Source organism: Stigmatopora argus, chromosome 16 (assembly GCF_051989625.1).
Source record: "Stigmatopora argus isolate UIUO_Sarg chromosome 16, RoL_Sarg_1.0, whole genome shotgun sequence".
NCBI classification, from domain to species: domain Eukaryota; kingdom Metazoa; phylum Chordata; class Actinopteri; order Syngnathiformes; family Syngnathidae; genus Stigmatopora; species Stigmatopora argus.
In genome coordinates, this window is record NC_135402.1 from 12,149,183 (window position 1) to 12,177,036 (window position 27,854).

At 42.8% G+C, this 27,854-nt stretch overlaps 2 protein-coding genes across 7 annotated transcripts in view; one reads left to right on the forward strand and one right to left on the reverse strand.

Moving 5' to 3' along the window:
• Nucleotides 1-12,502, reverse strand: part of LOC144090579 (putative cytochrome P450 120) — a 39,263-nt gene extending 26,761 nt beyond the window's left edge. For 3 of the 4 annotated variants that reach the window (XM_077622193.1, XM_077622192.1, XM_077622191.1), the window contains exons 1-9: nucleotides 12,235-12,502; nucleotides 10,388-10,561; nucleotides 9,618-9,695; nucleotides 9,353-9,437; nucleotides 9,014-9,049; nucleotides 7,711-7,850; nucleotides 7,332-7,455; nucleotides 7,106-7,250; nucleotides 5,076-5,186 (exon numbers count right to left, since the gene is read on the reverse strand). In XM_077622193.1, the coding sequence (XP_077478319.1) occupies nucleotides 5,076-5,186; nucleotides 7,106-7,250; nucleotides 7,332-7,455; nucleotides 7,711-7,850; nucleotides 9,014-9,049; nucleotides 9,353-9,437; nucleotides 9,618-9,695; nucleotides 10,388-10,561; nucleotides 12,235-12,289 (948 nt within the window). In that variant the 5' untranslated portion in view covers nucleotides 12,290-12,502. Of the gene's footprint in view, nucleotides 1-5,075; nucleotides 5,187-7,105; nucleotides 7,251-7,331; nucleotides 7,456-7,710; nucleotides 7,851-9,013; nucleotides 9,050-9,352; nucleotides 9,438-9,617; nucleotides 9,696-10,387; nucleotides 11,025-12,234 lie in introns of those variants that run through there. The other variant, XM_077622194.1, reaches the window with a different exon arrangement.
• A 462-nt stretch (nucleotides 12,503-12,964) lies between these two features.
• LOC144091129 (sorting nexin-18-like) lies at nucleotides 12,965-27,786 on the forward strand. Of its 3 annotated transcripts, XM_077623195.1 has the most exons (5): nucleotides 12,965-14,231; nucleotides 16,994-17,287; nucleotides 19,972-20,195; nucleotides 20,259-20,354; nucleotides 27,319-27,786. In XM_077623195.1, exons 1-5 carry the CDS (start codon nucleotides 13,495-13,497, stop codon nucleotides 27,543-27,545), a joined length of 1,578 nt encoding a protein of 525 aa, XP_077479321.1. In that variant the 5' UTR covers nucleotides 12,965-13,494; the 3' UTR covers nucleotides 27,546-27,786. The 3 variants fall into 3 exon arrangements, with proteins under 3 accessions (XP_077479321.1, XP_077479322.1, XP_077479320.1); XM_077623196.1 differs by lacking the exon at nucleotides 27,319-27,786 and adding an exon at nucleotides 20,462-22,001 and having other exon boundaries at nucleotides 19,972-20,354; XM_077623194.1 differs by having other exon boundaries at nucleotides 12,966-14,231; nucleotides 19,972-20,354.
• Nucleotides 27,787-27,854: the final 68 nt, after the last annotated feature.

Sequence of the window (27,854 nt, forward strand, 5' to 3'; positions counted from 1 at the left end):
CGGACCCAGTGGGCAATTGGCGTCGGCCTTACAGTTCTAGGGTCGAGTGTTTCATCCCAGGTGGGCCCTCACTCTATGGAGTTTGCATGTTCTCCCATGTCCCAAAAACATGCAGGGTCGGCTGGTTGAGCACTCTAATTGCCCCTAGGTATGGGTGTGTGCCAGGTGCCCATAGTTAGCTGGGATAGGCTCCAGCTCCCCTCGCAACCATTGTGAAGATGAGCAGTCCGGAAAAAGAATGAACGAAAAATGTGAGCCCCTCTTTATTACATTGGTCAAAGAAATATTAATTTCAGGATTTTCTTTAACCCTTTCAGTGCCGTAGTCATCCTTTGGCTGCTCCGATTTCCTCCCAAATACAAAAAAACATGCATGCTCGGCTGGTTGGATACTTTAAATTGTCCCGATCTATGAGTTATTGTTTGTTTGTCATTGAGCCGAGCCATGCGATTGGCTGGCAACCAATTCAGGGTGTACCACATCTACTGCCCACGGTTGGATGATGTAGGTCCCAGAGACCCCGCAACATTTGTGAGGCCTTTTTTGCACTGGGCTACTGTGAAAAGAGTCACCTTAAGGCAAAACATCCATACACCCAGTCTCTTGGACTCCAAACAAGATTTCACTGCATCCAATAGTCACATCACTGATGGACTTCTACCCAACATTATTACTGTTCCTTTTTCTTTTAGCGCCTAACTCATTTCTAACCTGGCCTATTTTTGCTGGAGTTAAAAATCTGCTACAAACCATTCTTTCTTCTTCTCAACGTGACATGACTGTCGATTTGTAGTTCATTTAGTTTCATTTAACATGCACACGTAACCACACACATATACTGAAGTTTGCAAAAACTGTCGTATATTTTAGTTCCACTTGATGGTGCTTCTATTTTTTGCACGTGACCAGGAATACTGATCGTCACTTAGTCACCCGCACCCACACATGGCACAATGCTCATCATTATGCTCCTTATGCCTTTCTGTTTAGGGGTTTATGAGACAGTTTTCTAAAGTGTTGAGAGAGAGGTCCAACAATGGATATTTTGTAAATGGGTCTCGTCCAAAATTTTATGGAATAAAAAGCAAAGCTGAAAATATTTGCAATGTTTTGAATTTTGCTAAATTCAAATTATGTAGTGGTACCTGCAGGTTAAGAGAGTCGGTTTTATGCTGCGCACAAACCAAAATCCATTCTTCATTAGTTTGTACAAGTGCCTCCCCTTTCCAGAATGATAGAAAAACCTTTACGTCACGAGTCCGCGTTCCACAGAGGTCGGCAGCAATCAAAGTGTACTGAAGCATTTCCTAGAAGTGACAAATGACTTTCCGCTTGACTTCATGTCACCACGAGTGCACATAACCCCCAGCGGCAACCTCTCCGACTTCCGTCCGGGGGAGCGGAATGGATCGATCACACAGCCGGATCGATGCCTCGGATTGGACTGTTGCGTAAACATGCTTGATGAGGTCGCCAAAATCAAAATAAATTTGGTGCGTGCACAGAGGATGACTTGGAGTGACGTGGAATATCTTCAAAGGCTTTATTATACTCATGTGAAGAGTCCATGTAAACTTAATAATGGTTAAATTAGTTCTATACTTATGTGACCATTTAAAAAGTTGAGATTTAAATGTTTTAAGTTTTTATTGACAATGTCATTGAAATTGAGGTATTTATTGTGTTTATATCTTCATATGAATAAAGGTTTTTAATCATATACAAGTATTACAGTAAGTGGCAAGTAAGTGGATGACTAGGGACCAATAAAGTTTGCATTCGTTGTTTTCATGAGTTGAAGAGTTGAAAAAGGGGCCACTCAAACTTTATATTTATTTACAATAAAATGAAATAAGAAAAATCTCATCTCATTTTCTGAACCACTTTATCCTCACTAGGGTGACGGGGGGTGCTGGAGCCTATCCCAGCTGACTTCAGGCCAGAGGCGGGGGACACCCTGAATTGGTGACCAGCCGATCGCAGGGCACCGTGTGCGGTCGATTGGTCGCCGGTCTTTTGGTCACCGGTCTTTTGGTCGCGGTCTTTAGGTCGCCCGGAAGTTTGGTCGTCGTCTTTTGGGTCGCCGGTCTTTTTTGTCGCCGGTCTTTTGGTCACCTGATCGGCTGCTGCCATCTACTGTCAATTTATTAAATAGCAGATGGTGTTTTTATTGAAGCAGTCCAATGAACCTTCATTCTCTCTGGGAGAACTTGCAATGTTGAAATACTTTAGATTAGATGGTCATTTTTATCAAACAAATAAAAGTATTAGTATACTTTTAGTTAGACAGTATTTAGATCGTTTCAACAGTATTTAGACTCTAAATACTGTTGAAACGATCTAAATACTGTTGAAACGATCTAAATACTGTTGAAACGATCTAAATACTGTTGAAACGATCTAAATACTGTTGAAACGATCTAAATACTGTTGAAACGATCTAAATATCTAATATCAAAATATCAATAAGATCACTCATTTAACACATCAGCTGCTGCCATCGACTGTCATAGGCGTCCAATGAACCTTCATTCTCTCTGGGAGAAATAAGAGCACTAATTTAACACATCAGCTGCTGCCATCGACTGTCATTTTAGCTCCAGTATTTGTATTTCATCACCAAGTGCTGATTTTACCGCATTTTAGTGCATTTTTGGCACTTTCGCGAATGGTCGCATATCGTCGCATTTGGTCGCGCCGACTTTTATCGCTGTCTTTCCCCCGAGAAAATCACCCCCAGAGCCCGGTAGTCATGTCTGATAAGCTCCGGTATTTGTATTTCATCAATAAGTGCGTATTTTACCCCGTTTTAGTGAAATTTAGGCCCTTTCGCAAATGGTCGTCGCATTTGGTCGCGCCGAGGTGTATAGCTGTCTTTCCCCCGGGAAAATCACCCCCAATTAATGTCTGAAAAGCTCCAGTATTTGTATTTAATCATTAAATGCTGTTTTAAAAACTATTAATCCGCTTTTGGAACACTTTTCTGGGCATTCTTAACCATTGTTCTACCTAAAGAGAGATTCTCCCATTCATTCTCCCAGAGAGAATGAAGGTTCATTGGACGCCAATGACAGTCGATGGCAGCAGCCGATGTATTAAATGAGTGCTCTTATTGATATTTTGATATTAGATATTTAGATCGTTTCAACAGTATTTAGATCGTTTCAACAGTATTCAGATTGTTTCAACAGTATTTAGAGTCTAAATACTGTTGAAACGATCTAAATACTGTCTAACTAAAAGTATACTAATACTTTTATTTGTTTGATAAAAATGACCATCTAATATCAAGTATTTCAACATTGCAAGTTCTCCCAGAGAGAATGAAGGTTCATTGGACTGCTTCAATAAAAACACCATCTGCTATTTAATAAATTGACAGTAGATGGCAGCAGCCGATCAGGCGACCAAAAGACCGGCGACAAAAAAGACCGGCGACCCAAAAGACGAAACTTCCGGGCGACCTAAAGACCGCGACCAAAAGACCGGTGACCAAAAGACCGGCGACCAATCGACCGTGTACCGCAGGGCACAAGGATACGGCCAACCTACAGCAAATTTAGAGTGTTCAACCACCCTACCTTGCATGTTTTAGGAATGTGGGAGGAAATTGGAGAGAACATGGAAACGCCACACAGTGAGGACCGAGCTGGGATCAAACCCTCGACCCCAGACCAGCGGAGTGTCAATCAGGACAGGCTTGTTTCAAAATAAAATAGTGGATACAAGAAATGTATTGACTTTTTGGGGGATCTTGTTTTCTTATATGCGAACGGTCAAGTGCTTCGTAACCTGATTTTTTTTTAATTTTGAGGTATTCAAAGTAAGTAGAGGTACCACTGTATAGTATTGTGTATTCCAGAGCTGCTAAATGTCAAAAATCACATTTCCTAGTGGGTAAAATGAATATTCAGATTTTGTTACCTTTTTCCCCAATGGCATTTACAAGCGACGTGTACAAAAATAAAGTTCAATAGTTTCTAATTTTATAATGCTTTTCAAATAAGTTCCTTTTTAATAGTTTATTCTTGCAGAGAATTAAAAAAACCTAAACAGCAAATCAATATCACTCACGTTTTCTTTTTGTTTATAGCTAACACCATCTACACTGCTTGAAACAACTGATGTCATTGAAAAAGAAATGAGCACGGTACTTAATTTTCAAAATAATTGAATGTTTTGACAAAGAGCAACATGCAAGACTTATTTAGAACAGGACATTGCGTTTCAAAATTACTTATCGTCATGGCAAATTGAAATGGCGAGCAAAAAAACAAAAACTTTTATTAACTTTTTTTCCATGTAAAAACATTGCTTGATTTTTTTTCTCATAGTTTTGATACAAAATGCGTTTTTAGTAGTATGGTAAAGACTACCGTAGTAAACTACGGAAGATTCGTAGTATTTTTCAGGTCTTATTATCCATATCTTAAAATGTTCTCCTTTTCAAACAATGCACGTGATTATTTGAAAATGAGCTTTAGGCCTGCTTGCTAACATAAACTAAACACAAGCTTAGACAGAGTATATTTGTTTATTCTGTTCAAACAGTGACCACGTGACCAGAGATGACATGCACATATTCGCGATGTTTGACCCGGACTCACTTTAAATGCCATATAACCATTTCACAAAAATCTTTCAAACAGGAGACACCTATTTTCCCCAACTTAAGAAATATTTCCACACTATGTTAGAATGAGGCCCGGTGAAGCGGTGGTTAGCGTGTCAGCCCCACAGTTCTGATTTCGAGGGTTCGATCCCAGGTGGATCCTGACTGTCTGCATGTTCCCCCGTGCTTGTATGGGTTATCTCCGGGTAATTCGGTTTCCTCCCACATCCCAAAAACATGCATGGTAGGTGTGGTGAACACTTGAAATTGCCACAAGGTATGAGTGTGAGTGTGAATTGTTGTCTGTCTCCTTGTGCCCTGTGATTAGCTGGCGACCATTCCCCTCTTGGTGCGCATAGTTGGCTGGGATAGGCTACAGTATCCCCTACGACCGTTGTGAGGATAGGCAGTTTGGAAAATGAATGAATGTGAGAATGAGAATTATTATGTGTGTGTTTCTGACCTGTTCTGCTATCCTGCGGCCACCAATGAAAGGTGGCCAGAGTCTCTGAACTTCCAGCAAGACACTTTCCAGATAATCACCATCCATAATAGCTCGTCTTCGAGTTTCCTCCTGAAAGAATTTCGATATGTTTGTATTCGGAAAAATAAACTTAAAATTTGTTATGAATTTCTCGGTGGAAAAAGGAAAAACGGTGGACACAAGGGAGTGTGGGTGCAGAAACGTAAGTTCTTAATAACAAAAAGGCAGTTTACAAAATAAAACTTAAATATATGAGCAGGGAAAAAGTAACAAACCAAAATTTACGAGGGGAAAAAGCACACGACATAACACGACGCAACTCAAACAGGAACAATAAATACCACCACACGGGTAGATGAAGATACGGGATTTAAATACATTGGCAGGGGTTTGACAAGGCATTTAGTGACACCTGGGTCACAAGATGGAAAGCAAGCAGTAAAGATACAGCAGGTGAAACTCATGGGTAATCACATGGACAGGACACATAAGGGAAACCACCAAACCCCAACAAAACATGACAATATTATTCAAAGAACATTAAGCCTGACAAACTTCATTCCTTAGATGTTGAAGTTTGATAGCTTGACATTTTAGCCTGGTGCAATGAACTCAGGCATGAGGAATTAAAGTCCAATAGTGGACATCCAGATCGGGTATCTGGCTGATCATAAAGTATGTTTGTTGGGTTTATACTTAATTCAATCCATTACACAGGAGAAAATAATTCATGGACTATTGAACAAACTGCAGCATGTGTGGCTTCACCCATTACTGTACTGGTGAGATGGTTGATATCCTCCACAAAAAGGAAACAAACTGGTTTCTTGATTTAGAAAAATATTACTGTTCGGTGTAAACATGAATTCATGTCGAACCCAACTATAGAAACGTATGCAGGAGAGGCAATGTCTTTTTGAAGGAGTCTTACCACTGGCATGGCAAGACGAGCTCTGACACTGCAGGCTCAAACAACCCAATTTTTAAGGTCTCATGATCTTGTTCTCATGATGAACATTGCATACAAGGATCAGATTACCTACAACGAATTAAAAGGGCTGCCACAAGCATCAGGCCAAAATGGCCGCTCATTGCTCAAGAAGATGTAACTCAACATGTAAGATATGATGTAGCATAAATTAGATCATTCGTTAAACACAATAACTCCCAACAAATATATTTATTTGTTGAGCGTAAGCCACTTGGCGGCCCGGTGGAGCAAGTGGTTAGCGCGTCGGCCTCATAGCTCTGGGGTCCTGGGTTCAAATCCAGGTCACGTCCACCTGTGTGGAGTTTGCATGTTCTACGTGGGTTTCCTCCGGGTACTACGGTTTCCTCCCACATTACAAAAACATGCATGGTAGGCTGATTGGACACTCTAAATTGCCCCTAGGTATGGGTGTGAGTGTGCATGGTTGGCCATCTCCTTGTGCCCTGCGATCGGCTGGCCACCGATTCAGGGTGTCCCCCGCCTCTGGCCCGGAGTCACCTGGGATAGGCTCCAGCACCCCCTGTGACCCTAATGAGGATAAAGCGGTTCAGCAAATGAGATGAGATGAGACATAAGCCACTTGATGGTGCAGTGGTTTTTCCACCTGACTTTGGTACGGGTAGTCTGGGTTCAATTCCCACTCAATGGTGGAGTGACCTGCAATTGGCTGGCAACCAATTTGGGGTGTCCCCCACCTGGTGCCTCTCTTGGGCTGCGATAGGCTCCAGCACCTCCACGGCCCTTGTGTGGATAAGCAGTGCGGAAGATGAACGTATGAGTTCGACCTTCTTGTTTGGAATTTGCATTTGCCCGGGGTGGGCTTGCATGGGTTTTCTCCAGGTACTCTGGTTTCCTCCCACATCCCAAAAAATGCGGAGTAGGCTGGATGAAATGTCTAAATTGTCCCTGGATTTGAGTGCGAGTATGAATGTGAGAATAAGCAGCATGGAAAATAAATGATGGAATGAATGAATGTGCTCTATCTCTCATCACCATTATCCATTTTAGGTCAGTGTACCTGTTCTTTCCCACTTAGAGCCACGGTGAATGACGTGAGTAGTGATGCCAGAGCTTTGGGGATGAGGGCTGAAATGAAGAGCAAGAGATGCTGGGATGCACATGTGGAACTAGGCAGTGGAAGAGACCTCAAGGAGCCCACAAAACTGGAGACAGACAGGTGAAAGCAGCCATGACGGGCAACATCTTTCAGGTAAAAGTAACTTTTTTTAGAAAGTCCAACATACCCTTCTTCATCATTCACCAGTTTGTCATTGATAATTTCCCTCAGCTGGTCTCTAGCTTCCAAGGCCACAGAAAATCCAGATGACCACAAAGGAACTTTGACATTGACCGGAGCAGAGATGAGACCTGGGGAAGCAAATATCTTGTGAGTAAGTGTACGCTAAACACGCTGTACACTGCTAGAAAAATTAATGAAACACCCACAGACAAACAGAAAAGCCCCGTTCCGATCGAGTCAATGCCATGAGAATGATTCAAAATTTTCACAGACATGTATACACAGTTCTTACAAATATGGCTTAATTGAGCAAAATCAATGTTATGCGTCCATATCAATACATATTTTAGTCTTATAAACAAACTTTGTATTATTGTCCTTACCATGCCAGTGCTGAGTGCAAAGCTGTGTGATTTTCCTAAAAAGTTCTGGCTGCTTGTTCGCGTGCACGTTAAGAAAAAGCCCCAAAACCAACTCTGCACCAAGATTCTTAAATTTGCTGTACACGCACTGTGTTTGGTCACTAAAAACACAAAAATAATGCATGTCAGTCGTAACATTTTTTTTCTTCAACAAGAAATGTTTTGTCTTCTACCATCTCAAAATTAAAAACCTCAACTTTCTATAAAACTTAGAACCCCGCCAATATCTCATCTCATCTCATTTTCTAAACCGCTTTATCCTCATTAGGGTCGCGGGGGGTGCTGGAGCCTATCCCAGCTGACTGCGGGCCAGAGGCGGGGGACACCCTGAATCGGTGGCCAGTGGGTCGCAGGGCACAAATAGACGGACAACCATGCACACACACCCATACCTAGCGGCAATTTAGAGTCTCCAATCAGCATACCATGCATGTTTTTGGAATGTGGGACAAACTAGAGTACATGGAGGAAACCCACGCAAGCCCGGGAGAACATGCAAACTCCATACAGGTGGACCGACCTGGACTTGAACCTAGGACCCCAGAGCTCTGAGCCCGACGTGCGAACCACTCGCTCCACCACCAATATATTGTTTATGATATCAAAATGCTCCAAAATCTAAATTACATTACAGAGAATGACCAAAAAAGCGACCCGGGAATACACCCAAATCTGTAGGAAGTAACCATAAATGCCCAAAAATTGAGCGAAAGAGACCAAATGCTCCAAAACAATGTCTTTATATTATTCTGCAGTACTTCTATATTACTACAATGGCAAGGCATACAAAACCTTACACAGGACTCGTCCTTTTATCCTTTCATTCATTCATTTTCTGAACCTCTTATCCTCACAAGTGCCGCAGCGGGTGCTAGAGCCTATTCCAGCTGACTTCAGTCACGAGGCAGGGGTCACCATAAATTGGTGCCCAGCCAATCGCAAGGCACGAGGAGACAGACAACCATTCCTGCTCACACTCATACCTAGGAGCAATTTAGAGTGTTCAACCAGCCTACTTCGCATGTTTTGGGAATTTGGGAGGAAACCCACGCAAGCCGGGTGAGAACATGCAAACTCCGGTAAGGCCCGCCCACTGCCCACTCTTTTGCCGGACTGCCACTCACCATTTTAATGCTTTAATTATTTTGTCTCCACAAGCAGTAAGCATTGAAAATGTAAAAAAAAAACTGTGCCATTTTTGGACTGAGATTATTTTTATCCAGTGTTTTATTGTGTACTTTATCAAACAATAAATGTGTAGTACCTGTGGCCGAGATCCTTGAGACAGTGTTCACATATGCTGCGAAAGAAACGTGGGGAAAGGTCTCAAATAATGGAAAAAAGCTGCTTTTTTATGTACACTTGCACATAAAATGTGTATTATTTATAAAATGGTGAATGCATAATGACAAAAAAATAGAAGTGTTAAAATGTTTTAGTTCTGTCACTTTAGGAAGTGTTATGGTTGCAAAATTATTTCTCCATTCACTTGCTTAATTCATTGACATTGTAACAGACACCACTTATATTTCATAATAGAATGTTGAATTGCATAACATACTCCAAATAAGCTACTTGTGTTTAGCAACACTACTTCACCTACCTGGTGATGTAATCCCTTGAGGATTCTAACCAATTTCCTGTGAACAAGCTGGTAAAAGACAAACGCAGAAGACACGCCACCTCGCCTGAAGGGTGGAAATATCTACATGTATATGCATTCATATACCAAGCTACTTTTGTTCAGATACATTGGTGAAACAATATCATAAAGTCATGGAATTACAATATTAATGAAAACTCAGTATATAAGAATAGATGTTAATTGATGTGCTGCATGTGTGTGAGTGTGCACGTGACATTTTTACCATTGGTGGTAACAAGTGTGTCACCATACATATTGGTCATCAGATCTGTCGGGTCTTTCAAAAATACATTGGATTTCTCTGAAACAAACCAGAAAACATTTTTGAAATTGTTTCACTTCCTTTCGCTCACTAGACCTATTTTAGGGGGTCTTAAGCACCCCCTAAAATATTCATTAGGCCACCCAAAACATTTGTTGAGTTAAAAACACTTTTTATTGTTGTTTTGCCTCAATGCTAGAAGTATTCGTCATATAACTTCTAACTTCGCAGGGCACAAAGAGACAAACAACTTTCACGCTCACACTTATACCTAGGGGCAATGTAGAGTGTCCAATCAGCCTACCATGCATGTTTTTGGAATGTGCGAAACCGGAGTACCCGTAGAAAACCCACGCAGGCCCGGGGAGAACATGGTGGACCGACCTGGACTTGAACCCAGGTCTCCCACTGTGAGGCCGACGTGCTTTGGAATGTGCGAAACCGGAGTACCTGTAGAAAACCCACGCAGGCCCGGGGAGAACATGGTGGACCGACCTGGACTTGAACCCAGGTCTCCCACTATGAGGCCGACGCGCTAACCACTACCCCACCGGGCAACCTGTCATATAACTTGCATTTGCTTATTTTAACATTAACATATTCAGTGTAAACCAAATTGAAAATTAACATCATGTGCATTGTATCCGATTGTAATGCATCTTTAATACACTGCCAAATTAACCCTACAGTCTGGTACGTATTAATTTGCAAGACAAAGGCGAGCTACGTACCGCACAGCAGCTCTTTCATGCCCTGCGCCGAACACACGAAAGCGGTGGGTCGGTTCATCAGACGACTTTGAAACACCCTGCTGCCGTGCTTCTCCATCTTCTCCCGGCAGAAGAGCACTGGGTCCCGGTAAAAGTCCAGCGACTTGTCCCCGAACAGCGACGCACCTGCGTTGCCTGGTAATTTAGACATCATGGAGACAAGGGAAGTGGCGGGACCTGTGGACGCTCTTTCGCCCAGGTGTTTATTTGTTGCTCAGTCCTCACGCTCGAACTGGCGACTCGAAACTTTAACACGCTCACTTTTCACGGAAATGGCAAATGACAGTATTTTTTATCTAGTAGAAAGAATGGTCCTCTTGACAAGTCTGTCGAATGCAACACCGTTGTACGCAGATGGTGCATTCAAGTGCTTTCGGTAAATTAGCCTAACAGTCCATGACGTTGTTTTTACAACCACTTCCGCAGTGTACTGTTTTCGCTTCACAGGCAACGGTGTCTCACCTCATCTCATTTTCTGAACCGCTTTATCCTCACTAAGATTGCGGGGGTGCTGGAGATCCAAGCTGACGAGAGGCGAGAGACTCCCTGAATTGGTGGCCAGCTAAGTGCAGGGCACAAGGAGACAAACAACCATTCATGCTCACACTCATACCTAGGGGCAATTTAGAGTGTTCCGACAGCCTACCATGCATGACTTTGGAATGTGGGAGGAAACGGGAGTCCCTGAACAAAACCCACGCAGGCCCGGGTAGAACATGCATACTCCACACAGGTGGACTTTGCCTGGATTTGAACCCACATCCCCACTGTGAGGCCGACACGTTAAAGCAATGGTGTACGTACTGTAATACTATAGTACTACTGAAGTTTTCTCACAAATACAAAGATAGTTTATAAGAATTTTTTTGGACAAAAGATTTTTTTATTGAGGCAAGTCCTTGCATGAAAAAACCCGAAGAGGGTTGTGACACAAGTAAAAAAGTAAATTCAAGAGCTACAAGTGCAAGTTCACTTTAGGTCAGTTGAAAAGCACAAATCAGGTGGGTATATTCCATACCTGCCAACTTCGGCCAATTGCTCCATTTATTAATGATTGCAATTCCCCTTATGAAGTGACAATAAACCATACAGATGCAACGCCGCACACATAGGGCTCACTTCAAGTTCTAAAATTTTCCCCAAAGTGGACTGAGTGCCCAATCAGTATGCCTTTTGTATGCACTAAATACAAGATTCTGAATATTTCGCTGTATGACGCTGACAGCTTAACTGTCTGGGTATATTGCTTGCTGACGTGCTATATTTATATAGTGAAAAGGCAGATGTGTGAAAGGGGCACATATCATGCTAAATAATGACAATATTAGCAGTCGAAGATGACGTTTTCGTCTGCTACCAGTGACCGAGACGATCCGGATTAGACCCAAAATGGGTAAAACGAGATTGGTTTTACAAAAAACGTACTTTAAAAGAATAAAAAATCCCCATGCAAAAGTTGTTATGTGGTCTAAGTTGACGGGTATGATATTCATTCATTCATTTTCGGTACCGCTTGTCCACACATGGGTCACAGGGGGTGCTGGAGCCTCACAGCTCTGGGTCCTGGGACACTAAAATTGTAAGTGTTCATAGTTGTTTGTCTCCTTGTGCTCTGCGATTGGCTGGCCACTGATACAGGGTGTCCCCCGCCTCTGGCCTGTAGTCAGCTGGGATAGGCTCCAGCACCCGTGTGACCCTATTGAGGATAAAGCGGAGATGAGATGAGAGATTAATACACCCTTGACCACTTTTTTGGCACCTTCCAAAAGTTTCTCAACAGTCATTTGCATTCCAGCCAACACACTTACCAGTCTTCTCCAGTTCCTGGACTTGTTGCTTTGATGTGTACGTTAGTTTGTACATATGCCCCAAATGTCGAGCTTGCAGGCCCTGGAGCGAAGTTCTGGATCTTTTACAACTGCATGTGGTTTACAAGAACTATGTCGCAGGTTTTTGCTTTTTAAGCACAGTCTTTCTCACCGCTCTCACATGTTTAATAAATGAACAAATACCAATAGCGTTCATCCCATATGACTTTGCCTTAAATCAGGGGTAAGGGCCGCAGTGGGTGCAGGTTTTCGTTCCAACTCATAAGAGGAAACCTTTCCACCAATGTGGTAAGTTAGATATACAATCAGTGGATTGCTACCAGGTGCTTCTCGTTTCAGCAGAAATCTAATTGGTTAAACTGTCTGTTTGGATTGGTTGGAACAAAAACCTGCACCCACAGAGGCCCTCGAGGAAGAGGTCTGCCTTAAAAGAAAGTGTGATTTGACACTGTCCTCTAGCGTCTCGAACTTGTCATTACATATGCTATATTAATATATCAGAATTGGCCAAGTCACAGAGCAACTAACTCTAGTTACAACAAACAACACTGCACAAAAAACTAACTACATCTATCCTGCGCATTACTCTAAATTGCGTTGTGAAATATTTATGACGTATGGGCCTACTTTTTGTTTGACAACAAACAGTAATTTCTCAAGAACAAACGTTTGATTTTCCCCAATACATTGCTATTTATTGACTGATTGCATGATTAGTCGTTTGATCGCTTGTTCCCATCCTGTTGCAATGTGTTTTCGTCCATATGATATTGAGGTCTTTGGTTTGCCCAAACTTGTATCAGGCTCCGCCCCTTAGTGCGTCTACGTGTTGGGGCTCGATGGCTTTAATTTACAATCATCTAGACGAGGGAAGAGGGCGTCGAAAGAGAGAACTTCACTCCTTTTTGAGCCGAAATAAAACAGCTGCACAGGCACCGCTGGTCTGTCAAGCTTTGTTTACTTTTTTTTTCCTTTTAAGAAGTCCTCCGGACTGCCGTTAGCTTTCTTCGCTCGCCGTGCTGATGAGGTTGGAAGAAACGAGCGATCTTTGAAGCAGGAGTTCAGAGAGGAGAGACGAACTCGTCATTATCTGATATAATCAGAGGACTACACGGACGGAAAAGTTCGCCGCCTGTCGAAAAGTCAGTCAGTCGAATCCCCCCACAGATCTCTATGTGGGGAATGCGTGGCGGATGGTGAGTTGTTCCAGAGAGAGCGAGAAGTAATCTTGGTGGAAGAATGGCGCTGAAGGCAAGAGTGTTGTACGACTTCCACTCGGAGAACCCAGGGGAGATCTCCATTAGTGAGAATGAACTGGTGAGCTTGTTCAGCGAGGAAGAGCTGGAGGGCTGGTTGGAGGGGAAGAATAGCAGAGGGGACGTCGGCCTTATCCCGGCCTCCTACGTGGAGATCATCAGGGACCACATCCCCTCCAACAACAACAATGGTTTCTCCCCTTCCAAAGTCGAGACCACAACCCAGCCCACCTACGTTCAGCGAGGACCCGAGGCGGGGAGTGTCGGCAGTGGCGGCAGCTTCCACACCAGCCAAGGCAGTGATGACGACTGGGACGATGACTGGGATGACGGTTCCCCGGGCAGCGAGGTCCTGCGGGGTCCGGGCACGTCGCCCTCCTCTTTGTACCCGATGACCACCTCCTTGCCTGCCAGACGCGGCGGTTCCCAACAACCTCAGGCCAAGAGCTCGGCGACGGTGGGGAGGAACCTGAACAGGTTCTCTACTTTTGTCAAGTCTGGAGGAGAGGCCTTCCTTCTTGGGGAGGCAGCTGCTTTTGTCAAAGACGGGGACCGGATCTGCGTGGTGATGGGCAAGCATGGACCTGAATGGCAGGATGACCCATACCCATTCACATGCACCATTGATGATCCAACTAAGCAGACTAAGTTCAAAGGCATGAAGAGCTACATGTCCTACGGCCTGACACCCACTCACACCAATATTCAAGTCAACCGCAGGTAGGTTGTACTTCTGCTTCTTCTTCTCAACACTCCTTCACACCATTCGTTGGTTGATGTTTCTGTGGCTTGTTCCCTCCGTTGTTCTCAGCAAATGGCAAAAGCAGAGCCAAATGTGACCTTTTGGCCCCTGGGAATAGCGTGTTTCCTCTGGAATTCCTCAGTGCACTTTCCTCATTGTTTCTGTGTCTTTAGTTTTTTCCACCGTCCCAATGCATTTTCGTATACATTATGCTTTAGGTGTAATTGTGGTCATGTACAGTCATACCTCTACTTACGAATGCCTCTGGGTACGAAATTTTCAGGTTACAAATTTTTAATATGCAAATGAGTTACTCGAGATACGAAAAGGACCCAAGTTACGAAATCCCCCCAAAAGTAAATGCATTTCTTTATCCATTATTTTATTTTGAAAATATTGTCGCAGATGCAATGATTCTCACTTTAGAGACCTGCTACCCTCTACTGGGCTCTCATTTCATCACTCTCAATTAAATAATTTTGTAAGTAGAGGTACGACTGTATTTTGTCTGGCTTCAGGCCCGGTAGTGTATATTCAGTTGCTATTGAGTGCCATTTGGAATGTGACAGGCGACCATTTCCATACCTGTCAACTTAGACGTTTTTCCCGTATTTTATACGTTTTTTGGATCATTTCAAATTGTATACGCCGTATAACAACTTTTGCACGGGAATTTTTTTTTTTAAGTATGTTTTCTTGTAACACCGATCTCATTTGACCCATTTCAGCTATAATCTTTATCGTCTCGGTCACTGGTAGCAGAGGAAAACAGCATCGTCAATTACTGATTTTGTCATGCTTTGAGCAGTCACGTCCGCCTTTCCATTATATAGCATTATATAGCGTGTACCCTGACAGTGAAGCTGTCATCGTCACACAGCGACATCTACAGAATCTTGAATTTAGCGCATACAAAAGGCTGATGGCACCCTGTCCACTTTGGGGAAAATGACAGACTTTAAAGTGCGCCCTATGTGAGTAAATATGTGCCGCGTTATGTTTGTACGGTTTATTATTACTTAATACGGGGAATTGCAATCATTAATAAGGGGAGCAATTGGCCAAAGTTGACAGGTATGCATTTCACGTCCAGGTGTCTTCCCCCTTTCGTCTGAAATCAGTTGCGACAGGTTTTAGCTCCCCATGATCCTAAATACTCATCTCATCTCATTTTTTGAACCGCTTCATCCTCATTAGGGTCGCGGAAGGGTGCTGGAGCATATCCCAGCTGACTCCAGGCCAGAGGAGGGGGACACCCTGAATCGGTGGCCAGCCAGTTGCGGGGCACAAGGAGACGGACAACCATTCACGCTCACACTCCTATCTAGGGGCAATTTAGAGTGTCCAATCAGCCTAGCATGCATGTTTTTGGAATGTGGGAGGAAACTGGAGTACCCGGAGGAAACCCACGCAGGCTTGGGGAGAACATGCAAACTCCACACAGGTGGACCAACCCGGACTTGAACCCAGGAGCCCAGAGCTGTGAGGCCGACGCGCTAATCACTTGCACCACCGGGCCGCATCCAAAATACTAATTCAAAGAATTTATAATTCTGTTTGGGACTTATTTGTAGGGCGGTCTGGTGGATGAGTGGTTAGCGCGTCGGCCTCACAGCTCTGGGGTCCTGGGTTCAAATCTAGGTCAGTCCACCGGTGTGGAGTATGCATGTTCTCCCTGGGCCTGTGTGGGTTTTGTCTCGGTGCTCCGGTTTCCTCCCACATTCCAATAACATGCATGGTAGGCTGATTGGACACACTAAATTGTGAGTGTGCATGGTTGTCCCTCTCCTTGTGCCCTGCGATCGGCTGGCCACCGATTCTGGATGTCCCCCGCCTCTTGCAAACCCAGTATTATTGGTTTTATTATGGAATACAAACTTGAAAGTGGGTCCCAAAATCATAAGGTTTTACCATACAAGTTCAAACTTCACTATATCACGCCCTCTGGCTCAAAACAGTGAGACAGAGTTCATAGATGCATCTTGGACTCCATTCATATAGGACCTAGTGAATGGTAAATACCTTATATCTACAACCCCCTCGACTCTACAAACAATCTTGGCAATTGAAAATCAAATATTTAATCATCTGAAATCAAAACTGGGATTTTTAATGATGCACTTGTGACGCTGCTGGCCATGACAAGAAACCCTTTGTTTTGGTTAAATGACCTTGGATTACGATACACACTTAAATGGGTGTAACTTTGTTGTGCTTTAACCGAGGCAAAGGTTTTAATGTATTCCACTCTCGCGTACTCGGCCACATGGCGGCCGCATCGGGAACCATCTCATATGCTCATATCTCAAATTTGTCTCGAATCTTAAGGCAAGCAAAGTGGATAAGTGATTAGTGCATCGGCGGATGAGTGGTTAGCGCATCGGCCTCACAGCTCTGGGGTCCTGTGTTCAAATCCAGGGTTGGTCCACCTGTGTGGAGTTAGCATGTCCTCCCCGGGCCTGCGTGGTTTTCCTCCGGGTACTCTGGTTTCCTCCCACATTCCAAAAACATGCACGGTAGGGTGGTTGGACACTCTAAATTGCCCCTAGGTATGGGTGTGAGTGCATGGTTACCGTCTCCTTGTGTCGGAGTCAGCTGGGATAGGCTCCAGCATACCCCGCAACCCTAATGAGGATAAAGCGGTTCAGAAAATGAGTTGAGATGAGATCTTAAGGCAAAAATTTGCCCGGAATTTTACTCGTATCTCAAATTTCTCGTATGTTGTTCTCAACCTCTGCAGGTACAAACACTTCGATTGGCTGTACGCTCGTCTGGTGGAGCGTTTTCCAGTTATTTCGGTGCCGCATTTGCCAGAGAAGCAGGCCACTGGTCGCTTTGAGGAGGACTTCATCTCGAAGCGAAGGAAAGGACTTATTTGGTGGATGAACCACATGACCACCCACCCTGTACTGGCTCGCTGTGACGTTTTCCAGCATTTCCTCACATGCGGGGCAGATGAAAAAGCGTGGAAACAGGGGAAGAGGAAGGCAGAGAGGGATGAGCTTGTTGGAGCTAATTTCTTCCTCACAATCAGGTATGAAGAGCTTCTTACTAATTTAAAGTGTCTCTGAATTAGACCTGGGCGATAAAACGATAACAATAATTATCGTCAGCTATTTTTTGTCAACAATGATTAAAAAAAACATTCGATAAATGTAAACTGCAATTACACCATGCAAACACCACATAGAACCGGGGCGCTGATGTGACGTGAATGCTAGTTTCAGACCAACGTTAAAATACCTGTGCACAAACCAGCAGTATTGAAAATGTTCTTAACCCATTTTAACCCACTCTTTTCCTCATTTTAGGACAGCCTGTAATTCTTTTCTTATTTGATATCAGGGAGTACAGTGGTACCTCGACACACGATCTTAATCCGTTCCGGGACTGAGATCGTATGTCGAGCTTTTCGTAACTCGAGCGGACTTTTCCCATTGAAATTAATCAAAAACAAATTAATTTGTTCCAACCCTCTGAAAAAACACCAAAAAGAGGAAATTGGATTGGAAAAAATGTTTTATTTCTTCTAATTCGCCATCTATTAACAAAGTAACATATAACTAGTGGTTTAATAGTAATAAAATGTGTTTAATAGAAGTAAAATTAGACGCATTTCGCGGGGGGTAGAGACAACGACATACACGGAGGCGGAGGGGAGGGTATTCGGGGGGACTTTATCCATGGCACTCGTAAACGAACAAACAAATTTAAATTAACTTGGATTAATATGTACAGACACACTCAAACATACGTTTAATGTAACTTTACACAAAACTGAATTCTAATTTTGTTTTAATCTTTTTTTACCTTTGTTTTCCGGGTTAGCGGTTTGCCACACCTCCACCCTCACGTTCGCTATCGATGGGCTGTTTGCTGTTGTATTTCCTTCAAAATATTCCGCAAATGATGCACACAAATGTCCTCACAATAGGATAACGCACGACCACTTGCCAACAAGAAGTAGTCTTGAAAGAGCGATCGCGGGAGCTAAGGCTAAGGACAGAATAACAGGAAATGCAATAGTTGAGCTTACCCACGTATTGATTGTGGGTAATAAAGTTTTATTCTGAGAAAGGGTGCCATTGCCTATGGGTGTTGTGTGCACAAGTATACTTCATTACCCAGAAAGCCCTCTTTTTGCCCGCGCATGCGCGTTGTGCGTTTCCTGGTCGAAACTCGTCTGAATAAATCGTTCAGTGCTCGTAGATATCTGTTACACACGAAAGAGATGCGGGAAAAAAGACAGTGCGCTACAATGATAAACAACCTCTCAGGTCATGGCCACCTGGCTTGGTCGCATCTCGAAATTTTGATCGTATCGCGGGCGAATTATTCGATTAAAATTTTCGTCGTACAACGAGCTGATCGTAGGTCGAGGTACCACTGTATCCCCATTTTATGCAAATGTTATGAAAACTCTGCAAAAATCTAAAACTTGTCACATTTAGCGTTTTATCTTTTCTCTATTTTGAAATAAATGACCGTATCGGGCGCAGTCGCTTGCGTCATGACGTCACGACACCATTGCGTCATGACGTCACGGTGCCATTTTGTATTGATGTCATCGTGCGAAAGCAGTGCCAATAGGCCATACCCTCGATTCAGTCATCATTTTTTGTCCGACAAAAGCGGATTATATGCGAGTAAATACGGTAAACCCCTATACCAGGGGTAGGGAACCTATGGCTCGGGAGCCATATGTGGCTCTTCTGATGGGTGCATGTGGCTCTTCGCTAACCTATGAGGTAAAATATGTTTTTAAACCGCTGGTGACAGAGCCGAGTCCCGAATGCACCAATAGGAGCGTCACGTCGGCACTATGGCGACAGTACCTCTAACTTTAATCATCTTTTTTTAAATTATATTTTTATTAGACTTTTCTGCATGCATATTTTCATTGATTAGCAACTGTGCAACAGTGCTGTCAAAATACTTCATTTAGTACTTTAAAAGTGGTAAAATGACCCCCAAAAAGTCATATCTCATTTTCACATTTTTACACTAAAATTCTGAGTATGGCTCTCAAAGAAATACAATTTGAAAATAGGACTTGTTTATGGCTCTCTGTGTCAAAAAGGTTCCCGACCCCTGCCCTATACCATCAGGCGGCTCAGTTTTATTATTCATTACTTTTCATGGTGTAGGGAGGGAGTTGTCTTATCTTTATTGCATAACAGAATTACGAAAATACTTTTTTTAAAGTCATCATATTTTATACTCTTTTCTTTTAAATTAACGTAACAGTTACTTTCATAATTGAATCAACAGGAAAGTAATTTATGTACTTATTCACAGAGGTTTTCAGTTTTGAATTTGAAAGAAAAAAGATGTGATAGTTTTCATGATAATTATCAATATTGACTGATTTATTTTTATTGTCTTCATCGTGACAACAATTTTCGTCGTATCGTCCAGGCCTACTCTGGTTTTCGGCATTGAATCATGTCATGGTTTTGTATCAGATATTGAAGTCCTTTTAGATTCAAACATTCTAGTTTCACGGGGCAGTTATTGTCCTTTGCCAAAGTCATTTGATCTGTTTTGCTGGAGTCTATTCACTGAATCAAGGTTTTTGTTACGACTAGAGGCTGATGTGAGATGGATAAGCATGTTTGTGGAGTGAAGGATGTTTGAAGTAGTTCCCGAATACCGTTTCTGCTCAAACCTGAGCAAGAGTATGGATACATTCCTAAAAAATGTCTCTCCTCCATCAAGCACACCCTCTGCCCCGCTCGATCTTCAGGAAGTGGAGAGCAAAATCGAAGGCTTTAAGACCTTTACGAAAAAGATGGATGAGAACATCGTGGTGGTGAACGCCACTATCAATGATTTTGCACGCAAACAGATGTCGGGATTCAAGAAGGAGTATCACAAAGTGGGACAGTCCTTCAAACTTCTCTCACAGGCGTTCGAGCTTGATCAGCAGTCCTACTCAGGAGGTCTGAATAAAGCCATCTCTTATACTGGTGACGCCTATGAAGCCATAGGGGATTATTTTGCAGATCAGCCACGCCAAGACCTGGACCCAATTTCTGATCTGCTGGATCTTTACAGAGGACATCTGTCCAACTTTCCTGACATCATCCATGTGCAGAAAGGTCAGATAATCCGTTCCATGGTTTTAATATGAGATCTGACTAACTTTCCCCCTTTCAAACAAATGGTCTTCTTTAATCTGATTCTGTACTTGAATTTCTATCACCAGCTATGCAGGCAGCTTCTCTCTACCTCAAGACAAACATTTCTCTCCCATGTGCCTAAACATCTGTTAAATGTTTGTTTTCTTCCAAAGTACATTTTTCATTAAACATTACATTCTTTGGCACCCAATGAAAGCATATCGTGTGGGTACAACGTACCCAAAAGAACTTCACGCGATTAAACTGCCATTCTTTAAAAACAATGCATCAAACCGCATAAATTACCAGAAAGAATTATGGAAAGAAATGCCATGTTCTTTGAAATGTTTTATACTGCTGTTACGTTAACCACACAATGAAAACCACAAAAAGTGATTTTTAAATCTAGCTTTGGTATGTTTTTCATGTTACGGACTCGCGTTTGCAACAGGTCTGTTTTTAAAAGGTCATAAAATAATAATAATGAGTTAAAGCGATCGTTCTATCCTCCCACCCAAACCGTATTGGACATCTCTCGCCGTCAATGGTAGCCAATCAGTAATTTGAATCTCAGCGGAATGAATGGTATTGAGAAAAGCACCAAGTGCCTCATAGTTTACTTTCATCACACACAAATCTTGCGCCCCCCAAGCCCCCAGCTAGCGTTTCATCTGTTTTCACTTATGGAATTGCTAAGTCAGTATAGTGAGACAACTTGATACCCACATTGAGAAAAGTTTGCTGTACCTTGGGTACCACGAACGCCGGAAGTGAGTCATTTGAAAACACATTACAAGCAAAACAAACAGGAGTTAGCTTGTTGGTTCCCTGCAGATGGGGAGGAGGGAGCCTCTGCTGGCACACAAAGTCCTGACGTTTGCCAAACCTGGAGGCACCGTTTCTATAGTGCACTGAGTTCTGTTCCCCAGATACAAAAGCAGCCTGAATGCCTCTCGTCTCAATTACTGACGGCGCTTTCTACCCTCTGCACCAAATACTGTAACAAGTTTTATTCTACTTTCTGCTAAAAAGTTCAACAAGGTATTACATGACACCACAGATGTTGACCTCATTTTAGTCCAAGAATGTGGACTCTGTTATTCATGGTGGCGATGCTGACAAAGCAATAAAATTGTGATACGGTCATCCTTCACCACTTTGCGGCTCCAATATTCACGGCTTCAGTACAATGCGCTTTTTTATAATTAAGTATAAAAAAGTTCATAAAAATTCATGTTGAAACTCTTGCCACTAAGAAAATGACAAGGGACTGCCACTCAACTCGGCACCGAAAAAGAAAAATGGCAGGCAGCGGGCAATAGCCGTCAGTTTTATCTGTAAATCGAGATTTCTGAGCGTAGTTGGTGGCCAGGAGCCTCGTGAGGGTAGATTTTTTTCAGAAATGCAAGCCCCGGCCGATCTTATGGCAGACGCCGTCGCCCTAAACCGAAAATAGAGCTTGCCTCTTTGACCGCAATATTCGCCAAGCAATGCTCGTTTTGCATCTCCATCCTGTTGACAGATGTGTTTCTTGATGTACACAGTTTGGCACGCAACTCCTGCGTCGACACAGTTCCACCAATGGTCATGTGACTATCTTAAAGCGGTACATGCACCGACACAGGGTTTGCCGATGAAACTCTGTGCACGCACCGGCACATCTGCGTTGCTGGACCCATCACTACCATCTACAGTAATCCCTCGAATATCGCGGGTAATGTAGACCAGACGTGGCCACGATGTTCGAAAAACCGCAAAGTGGGATCACCCCTATTATTACTACATACCATACTACATGTTTTTGTGCCCATGCACAAACACAAGTACAATTATCATGAAGTGTATTTATTAAATATCACAGTTATAGGCATATGAAAAGACTGTAATTTATTAATATCTAAATATAATCTATAAATACAAAAATGTAAATACAGTGGTACCTCAAGATACGAGCTTAATGCGTTCCGGGACTGAGCTTGTATGTCGATTTTCTCATAACTCAAACGAACGTTTCCCATAGAAATGAACTAAGAACAAATTAATTAGTTCCAACCCTCTGAAAAAACACCAAAAACAGGATATTGGATTGGAAAAACATTTTTTATTTGTTCTTATTTGCCATCTATTAACAAAGTAACAAATAACTAGTGGTTTAATAGCACTAAAATGTGTTTAATATTATTAAAATTAGACGGATTTTGCGGAGGGGAGAGAGACGGACAGAGAGGGGGGACTTTTTGCACGGCAACGCGCTCGTAACATAACATAAACAAATTTAAATTAACTTGGATTACGACGCAGACACACGCAAAAATAAGTTTAATCTAACCTTACACTAAACTTAATTCTAATTTTGTTTTAAATTTTGATACCTTTCTTCTCCTGGGTTGGCTCTGTTTGCCCTGCCTTTCAGATGCATACTAAAGGAACCTATCGAGGGTTGTTTGCTTTTGTATTCCTTCAAAATATTCCCAAAATGATGCACACAAATGTCCTCACAATAGGATAACGCACGGCCACTTGCCAACGAGAAGTAGTATATACGCCATCGCACTGACTAACACTCCGCCCAGTGGCCGCAGAGACATTACACGAGGGCGTTGGGACCACAGAGACATTACACGAGGGAGTTGCGACCACAGTGACATTACACGAGGGAGCAGCCTCTCGCGTCCGCTGTCTGCTCGTATATCAAAATTTGTCTCGTATCTCAAGAAAATATTTGCTCAACATTTGTCTCGTATCTCAAGAAAATATTTGCTCAAAATTTTACTCGTATCTCAAATTGCTCGTATGTCGAGGTACCACTGTACTTTAAGTACTGTACTCACAGTGAAAATAACTCATCTCTGCTTGATTTAATAATAATAATAATAAAGAAAATTGGTTTCTGCGAGGTTTACTCCAAGTCCTCTTCGTCAGATTTGAGAGGCGTTTGGATCATCCATGGAATCTTCAGGAGGCGCCGTGTGGGCAGCAGAAGGAGCTTATTTCTGCGAGAGTTTTTCTGTGCACAAGAAAAAAAAATATAAATATTGCTGTTGTTATTGTTGTCTTCACACCGTCAAGACGATTGTCAAATGCGATGGTTCCGACCATGTTGTCATCAATCTCTTGGTGGAGTCTCCTTCTGAGTGGCCCCATGCAGTGTGTTGACATCCTATCATCATGCCAGCTTCACTGCCGTATCTACGGCGTAAATCCATCATAATGCTGGTTCATTTTTTATTTATTCCTCGGAGTCGGAGGCGGGTTGTCTTGGTCCACACGAGAATTTGAAGTTCCGCGCCTCGGAAGATGCTAGTTCACTCGCAACAAAACGAGAAATGGCAAGACGTAGTTCAACTCGGCCCTTTATATAATATTCGGCGTGTTATTCTTCTACAGTGAAATATCGCTTCTTCTTCAGTGCGGAGTGCCACCCAATTCCACGCCAAAGAAGAAGCGAGACTGTGACTTCCGCCATTTTTTTATCCCGTCTTTCGCTTGCGAGTTTCAGCGTGGATTTTGACATTTTTACGAACCTTTTTTACACTTAAGATAAAAAAAACAATTCAAAATATAGATACATACAGCATGTGTTGCCTTCATTATAAAGCTTGAGGCTTTTAATTGTTTTGTGGCTGCAGACATATTTGGGTTTTTTTTTCCCGTGTTTTTGTGGCTTTTTCCACATTTTGCGTTGCTAACCCCTGCACTAGAGTATAAGTAACTCGAGTAACATTTTTTTTAATAACGTGAAAAACAAAACACAACAATCTATTCACAGTAAGAATGAAAAAATAAGACATAGGTATATAAATCACACTTGAGTATAACACAGGCAAAGCCAAAATATTAAAAAAGTGACAGTCTGGAAAACACGGTATCTCTCGAATGATACAATTCCTTATAGGCTCCTTGCATCATGACACAACTTCATGCCTGATATCACCAGGGACTCACTCGAATGTTTAGTTTAGTAAGTTTAACATGGATTGACTTTGCATTTATAGTGCCTCAAAAAGATTATAAAGGACATGAGGCTTATTAACAATAAAGCAGTCTAACCTCCAACCCACATGAAACTTTTTGTCCCTGAATTTGTTTGGTTCAGTGACATAGTTCAGTGGCGGTCCGTGCATTTTGGGGTAGCGCCTTCTGCTATCGGAATCAATACAACCCTCAAAAACTATTTTATGGCTATAAAACCTCTACAGCAGCTACAGCTGTGACACATAAAAAATCATCAATAATAACCTCATACAATTGAAATATTATTTAGGAATATAGCCATATTTTACTCATCAAAAATCCTTTTTAACTGTACACAATATCCATCCTCCTTTCTTTCCTCCTTTTCTATCGGCATCGAAGCTAATGCTGAAAGTCGAGCCTGTCCTGTTGTGTTTCTGACATAGTCCGTCTTGAAAATGGCTTTAAATCAAGACAACAATATATTTGCTTGTCCAAATACAGTTTGGTAGGTGTCTCGTAGTTAGCGCACTGAAAGTGGCGCACACACCCTTTTCCCGGCTGCAACAGGCTTGCTAGCTTCGGAGTTGATCGCCCTTTCTTAATGATGTCCATTTTTTCTGGAAAAGTCCGTCTGGAAAATAGCTTTGTGAGCAAATCTGCAACCAAATCCATTTGTTTTCCTCTGTCGGCCATTGTGGTTGGAGTTTGCGATCTCTGGCTGCCTCACACTGGCTTTGGCCCGCCTACTCTCTATAGCTAGCCAATCATAGTTGGTGAAAGCAATGACTTATCCCAGCCAGCAAAATGGCAATGACTGCGAAAAAGCATTGTGGTGTTGCCAACTCGAAATCTGATTGGTTAAAAGCAACAGTCTTGTTTAATGCAGCAGAGCCCGCAGAACTGATTGTGAAGGCTTTGAGGCAGATTTCTGATCCTGGCAACAAATAATGGCTGAAATGTGATTGGTTAAATGCTTCAATATGAAAACACACATCTGGAAGCAGTGCAACCAGGGGGAAAAGCAATGAAAGGAAGCTAACAGACCATTTGGAATAATAAGTATTGATGGACAAAATATCATATATGATTCAGATATTTCTTAGGCCAGCAGAGAAGGCCTTGAAGGCCCTGATGGCCCGCCACTGGCATAGTTACACCTGTGATCTCTTCTGTAGGTATTATACTGTATGCCATAATTCAGTTTTTTTTCTTGTCCTGCTGAGTAGCGCGAATGAGCTCATCTGCACAGTGCTAAGCCAGTGTTTTTTACTACCTCCACCGAATGATAGACTGGTTTAGTCATGGTCAAACATGATGTGAAAATTACATGTCCCGGATATTACGGTCTCTATCCCTCAGTATTTTCTGCTGAGCAATATTGTGAGAACATTACAACCTGTGTGAAACGTTGTTGATCTAAATGTAGCTGCGCAATGTCAATCCAAAGGTTCAAAGGCTAACATCTGATTTGAATGAGGCCAGATTCCTGGGCCTCTTTTCCAATGTTGCCGTTGAACGGCAGGAATGCAAAATAGAGCATTCTCTGGATTACTTCCCCCTCCTCCTCCTTTTTTTCTCCTTGCACCCCCTCTTTTTCTTTCTCGCCCTTTTCCTTCTAGTTTGCTATGTTGAAGAGAAGAGACCCAGACATTTCCCCCACTTGTCAACAGTACAAAGAACAAAGTTCATCTTAAAGCTGGCTAGCAGGAAAAAAGTGCAGAGTCTAAGTTATAATTTCTTTTATTTTTGTAGATATGAAAAAGATCTCGGCCCAGTGGTGCGAGTGGTTAGCTTGTCGGCCTCACAGCTCTGGGGTCCTGGGTTCAAATCCAGGTCACATCTACCTGTGTGGCATTTGCATGTTCTCCCTGAGCCTGCGTGGGTTTCCTCCGGGTACTCTGGTTTCCGCTCACATTCCAAAAACATTCATGTTAGGCTGATTGGACACTCTAAATTGCCCCTAGGTATGGTTGTGATTGTGCATGGTTATCCGTCACCTTGTGCCCTGCGATCGGCTGGCCACCAATTCAGGGTGTCCCCCACCTCTGGCCTGGAGTCAGCTGGGATAGGCTCCAGCACCCCCTGCGACCCTAGTGAGGATAAAGCGGTTCAGAAAATGAGATGAGATGAGATGAAAGAGATCAGACTCTCTTTTGCTTTCAACACGAGGTCATAGAGGTCAGCGTGAACTAGCTTGTGATTTCTTCTGGTTAGTGCTTCAGTCTAAGTTTCCTCTTCTTTTTTTCCATGCTTCATGTCTGCCAAAAATGCCATACTTCCCCTTTAAAAGTTGAGTCACTGAACGTTTTAACGCATTAGTCAGCACAGGTTATGGAAGGATGTCTGCTATTCAATGCAACTCATTTTACAGTTTTTCATGCAAATGTAATTAAGTGAGCAATTTGATTATCATATTTACAAAAAAAATGCACTGAAGCGACCTGTTTGTTGGAAGTTCTATTAATTGTTACGTTTTTGTTCAGAACATATGTTTCCGGGCGTCCCGGCGGGTGAGTGGTTAGTGCGTCGGCCTCACGGTGGGAGTCCTGGGTTCAAATCCATGTCGGTCCACCTGTGTGGAGTTTCTCTCGGTACTCCGGTTTCCTCCCACATTCCAAGGACATGCATAGTAGGCTGATTGGGCACTCTAAATTGCCCCTAAGTATGAGTGTGAGCGTGAATGATTGTTTGTCTCCTTGTGCCCTGCGATTGGCTGGCCACCAATTCATGGTGTCCCCCGCCTCTGGCCCAAAGTCAGCTGGGATAGGCTCCAGCACCCCTCGCAACCCTAGAGAGGATAAAGCGGTTCAGAAAATGAGATGACATTCTCACCTAAAACACAACCATACATTTTTCATTTACTCATAGATTCCTTCCACATGAAAGCTTATATGATGTCATTTTTTTCCCTTTCGAAATCAATTATTTTTTCTTTGCCACAAAGGATAAAAAGTAATGTTCTTTTCCTCCATCCATCTTGTTCAAGGTGCACTGACCAAGGTGAAGGACTGTCCCACACAGGGAGGCGAACTCCACGACCGCTGCAACATTATTTCGTGCGCCACGCTGGCTGAGATCCAGCACTTTCACCGCACGCGCGTGCGAGACTTTCGAGCGCAGATTCAGCACCACCTCCAGGAGCAGATCGGCTTCTTCCAGAAAATTACATCCAAGTTAGAAGACGCGCTCCAGAGCTATAACAGCGAGCAATAGGATAAAAGAAATTGAGGTTTGGAGGGAGACAGGTGAAAGGTGGATTTGACTAATGAGTAGAGGAATGACTGATAAACTTCTAAGAGAACATTTCATCACACGCATGGGGGGACCTAACATCATCAGCAAAACTACAAAAAGGCTAAATGAAGAGCAACAATCTGAAGGGGATCTTTTAATTCTAATCTACACGCATTTGACAACTCGGTGCAATTTGCAAATTTTGCAGTGTAGTGACTTACCCCCTAATACGGTATGATATCTAGATAAAAGCACAAAAGCGACAATGGTGACTTATGCTATAGATTT

Bases quoted from the DNA above. Each gene is read 5' to 3' on its own strand.
- LOC144091129 (XM_077623194.1), top strand. From the start codon at position 13,495: ATGGCGCTGAAGGCAAGAGTGTTGTACGACTTCCACTCGGAGAACCCA. The intron at 17,288-19,971 runs GTATGAAGAGCT...TCCTCCATCAAG, and splicing joins AATTTCTTCCTCACAATCAG to CACACCCTCTGCCCCGCTCG. The intron at 20,355-27,318 runs GTCAGATAATCC...ATCTTGTTCAAG, and splicing joins CATCATCCATGTGCAGAAAG to GTGCACTGACCAAGGTGAAG.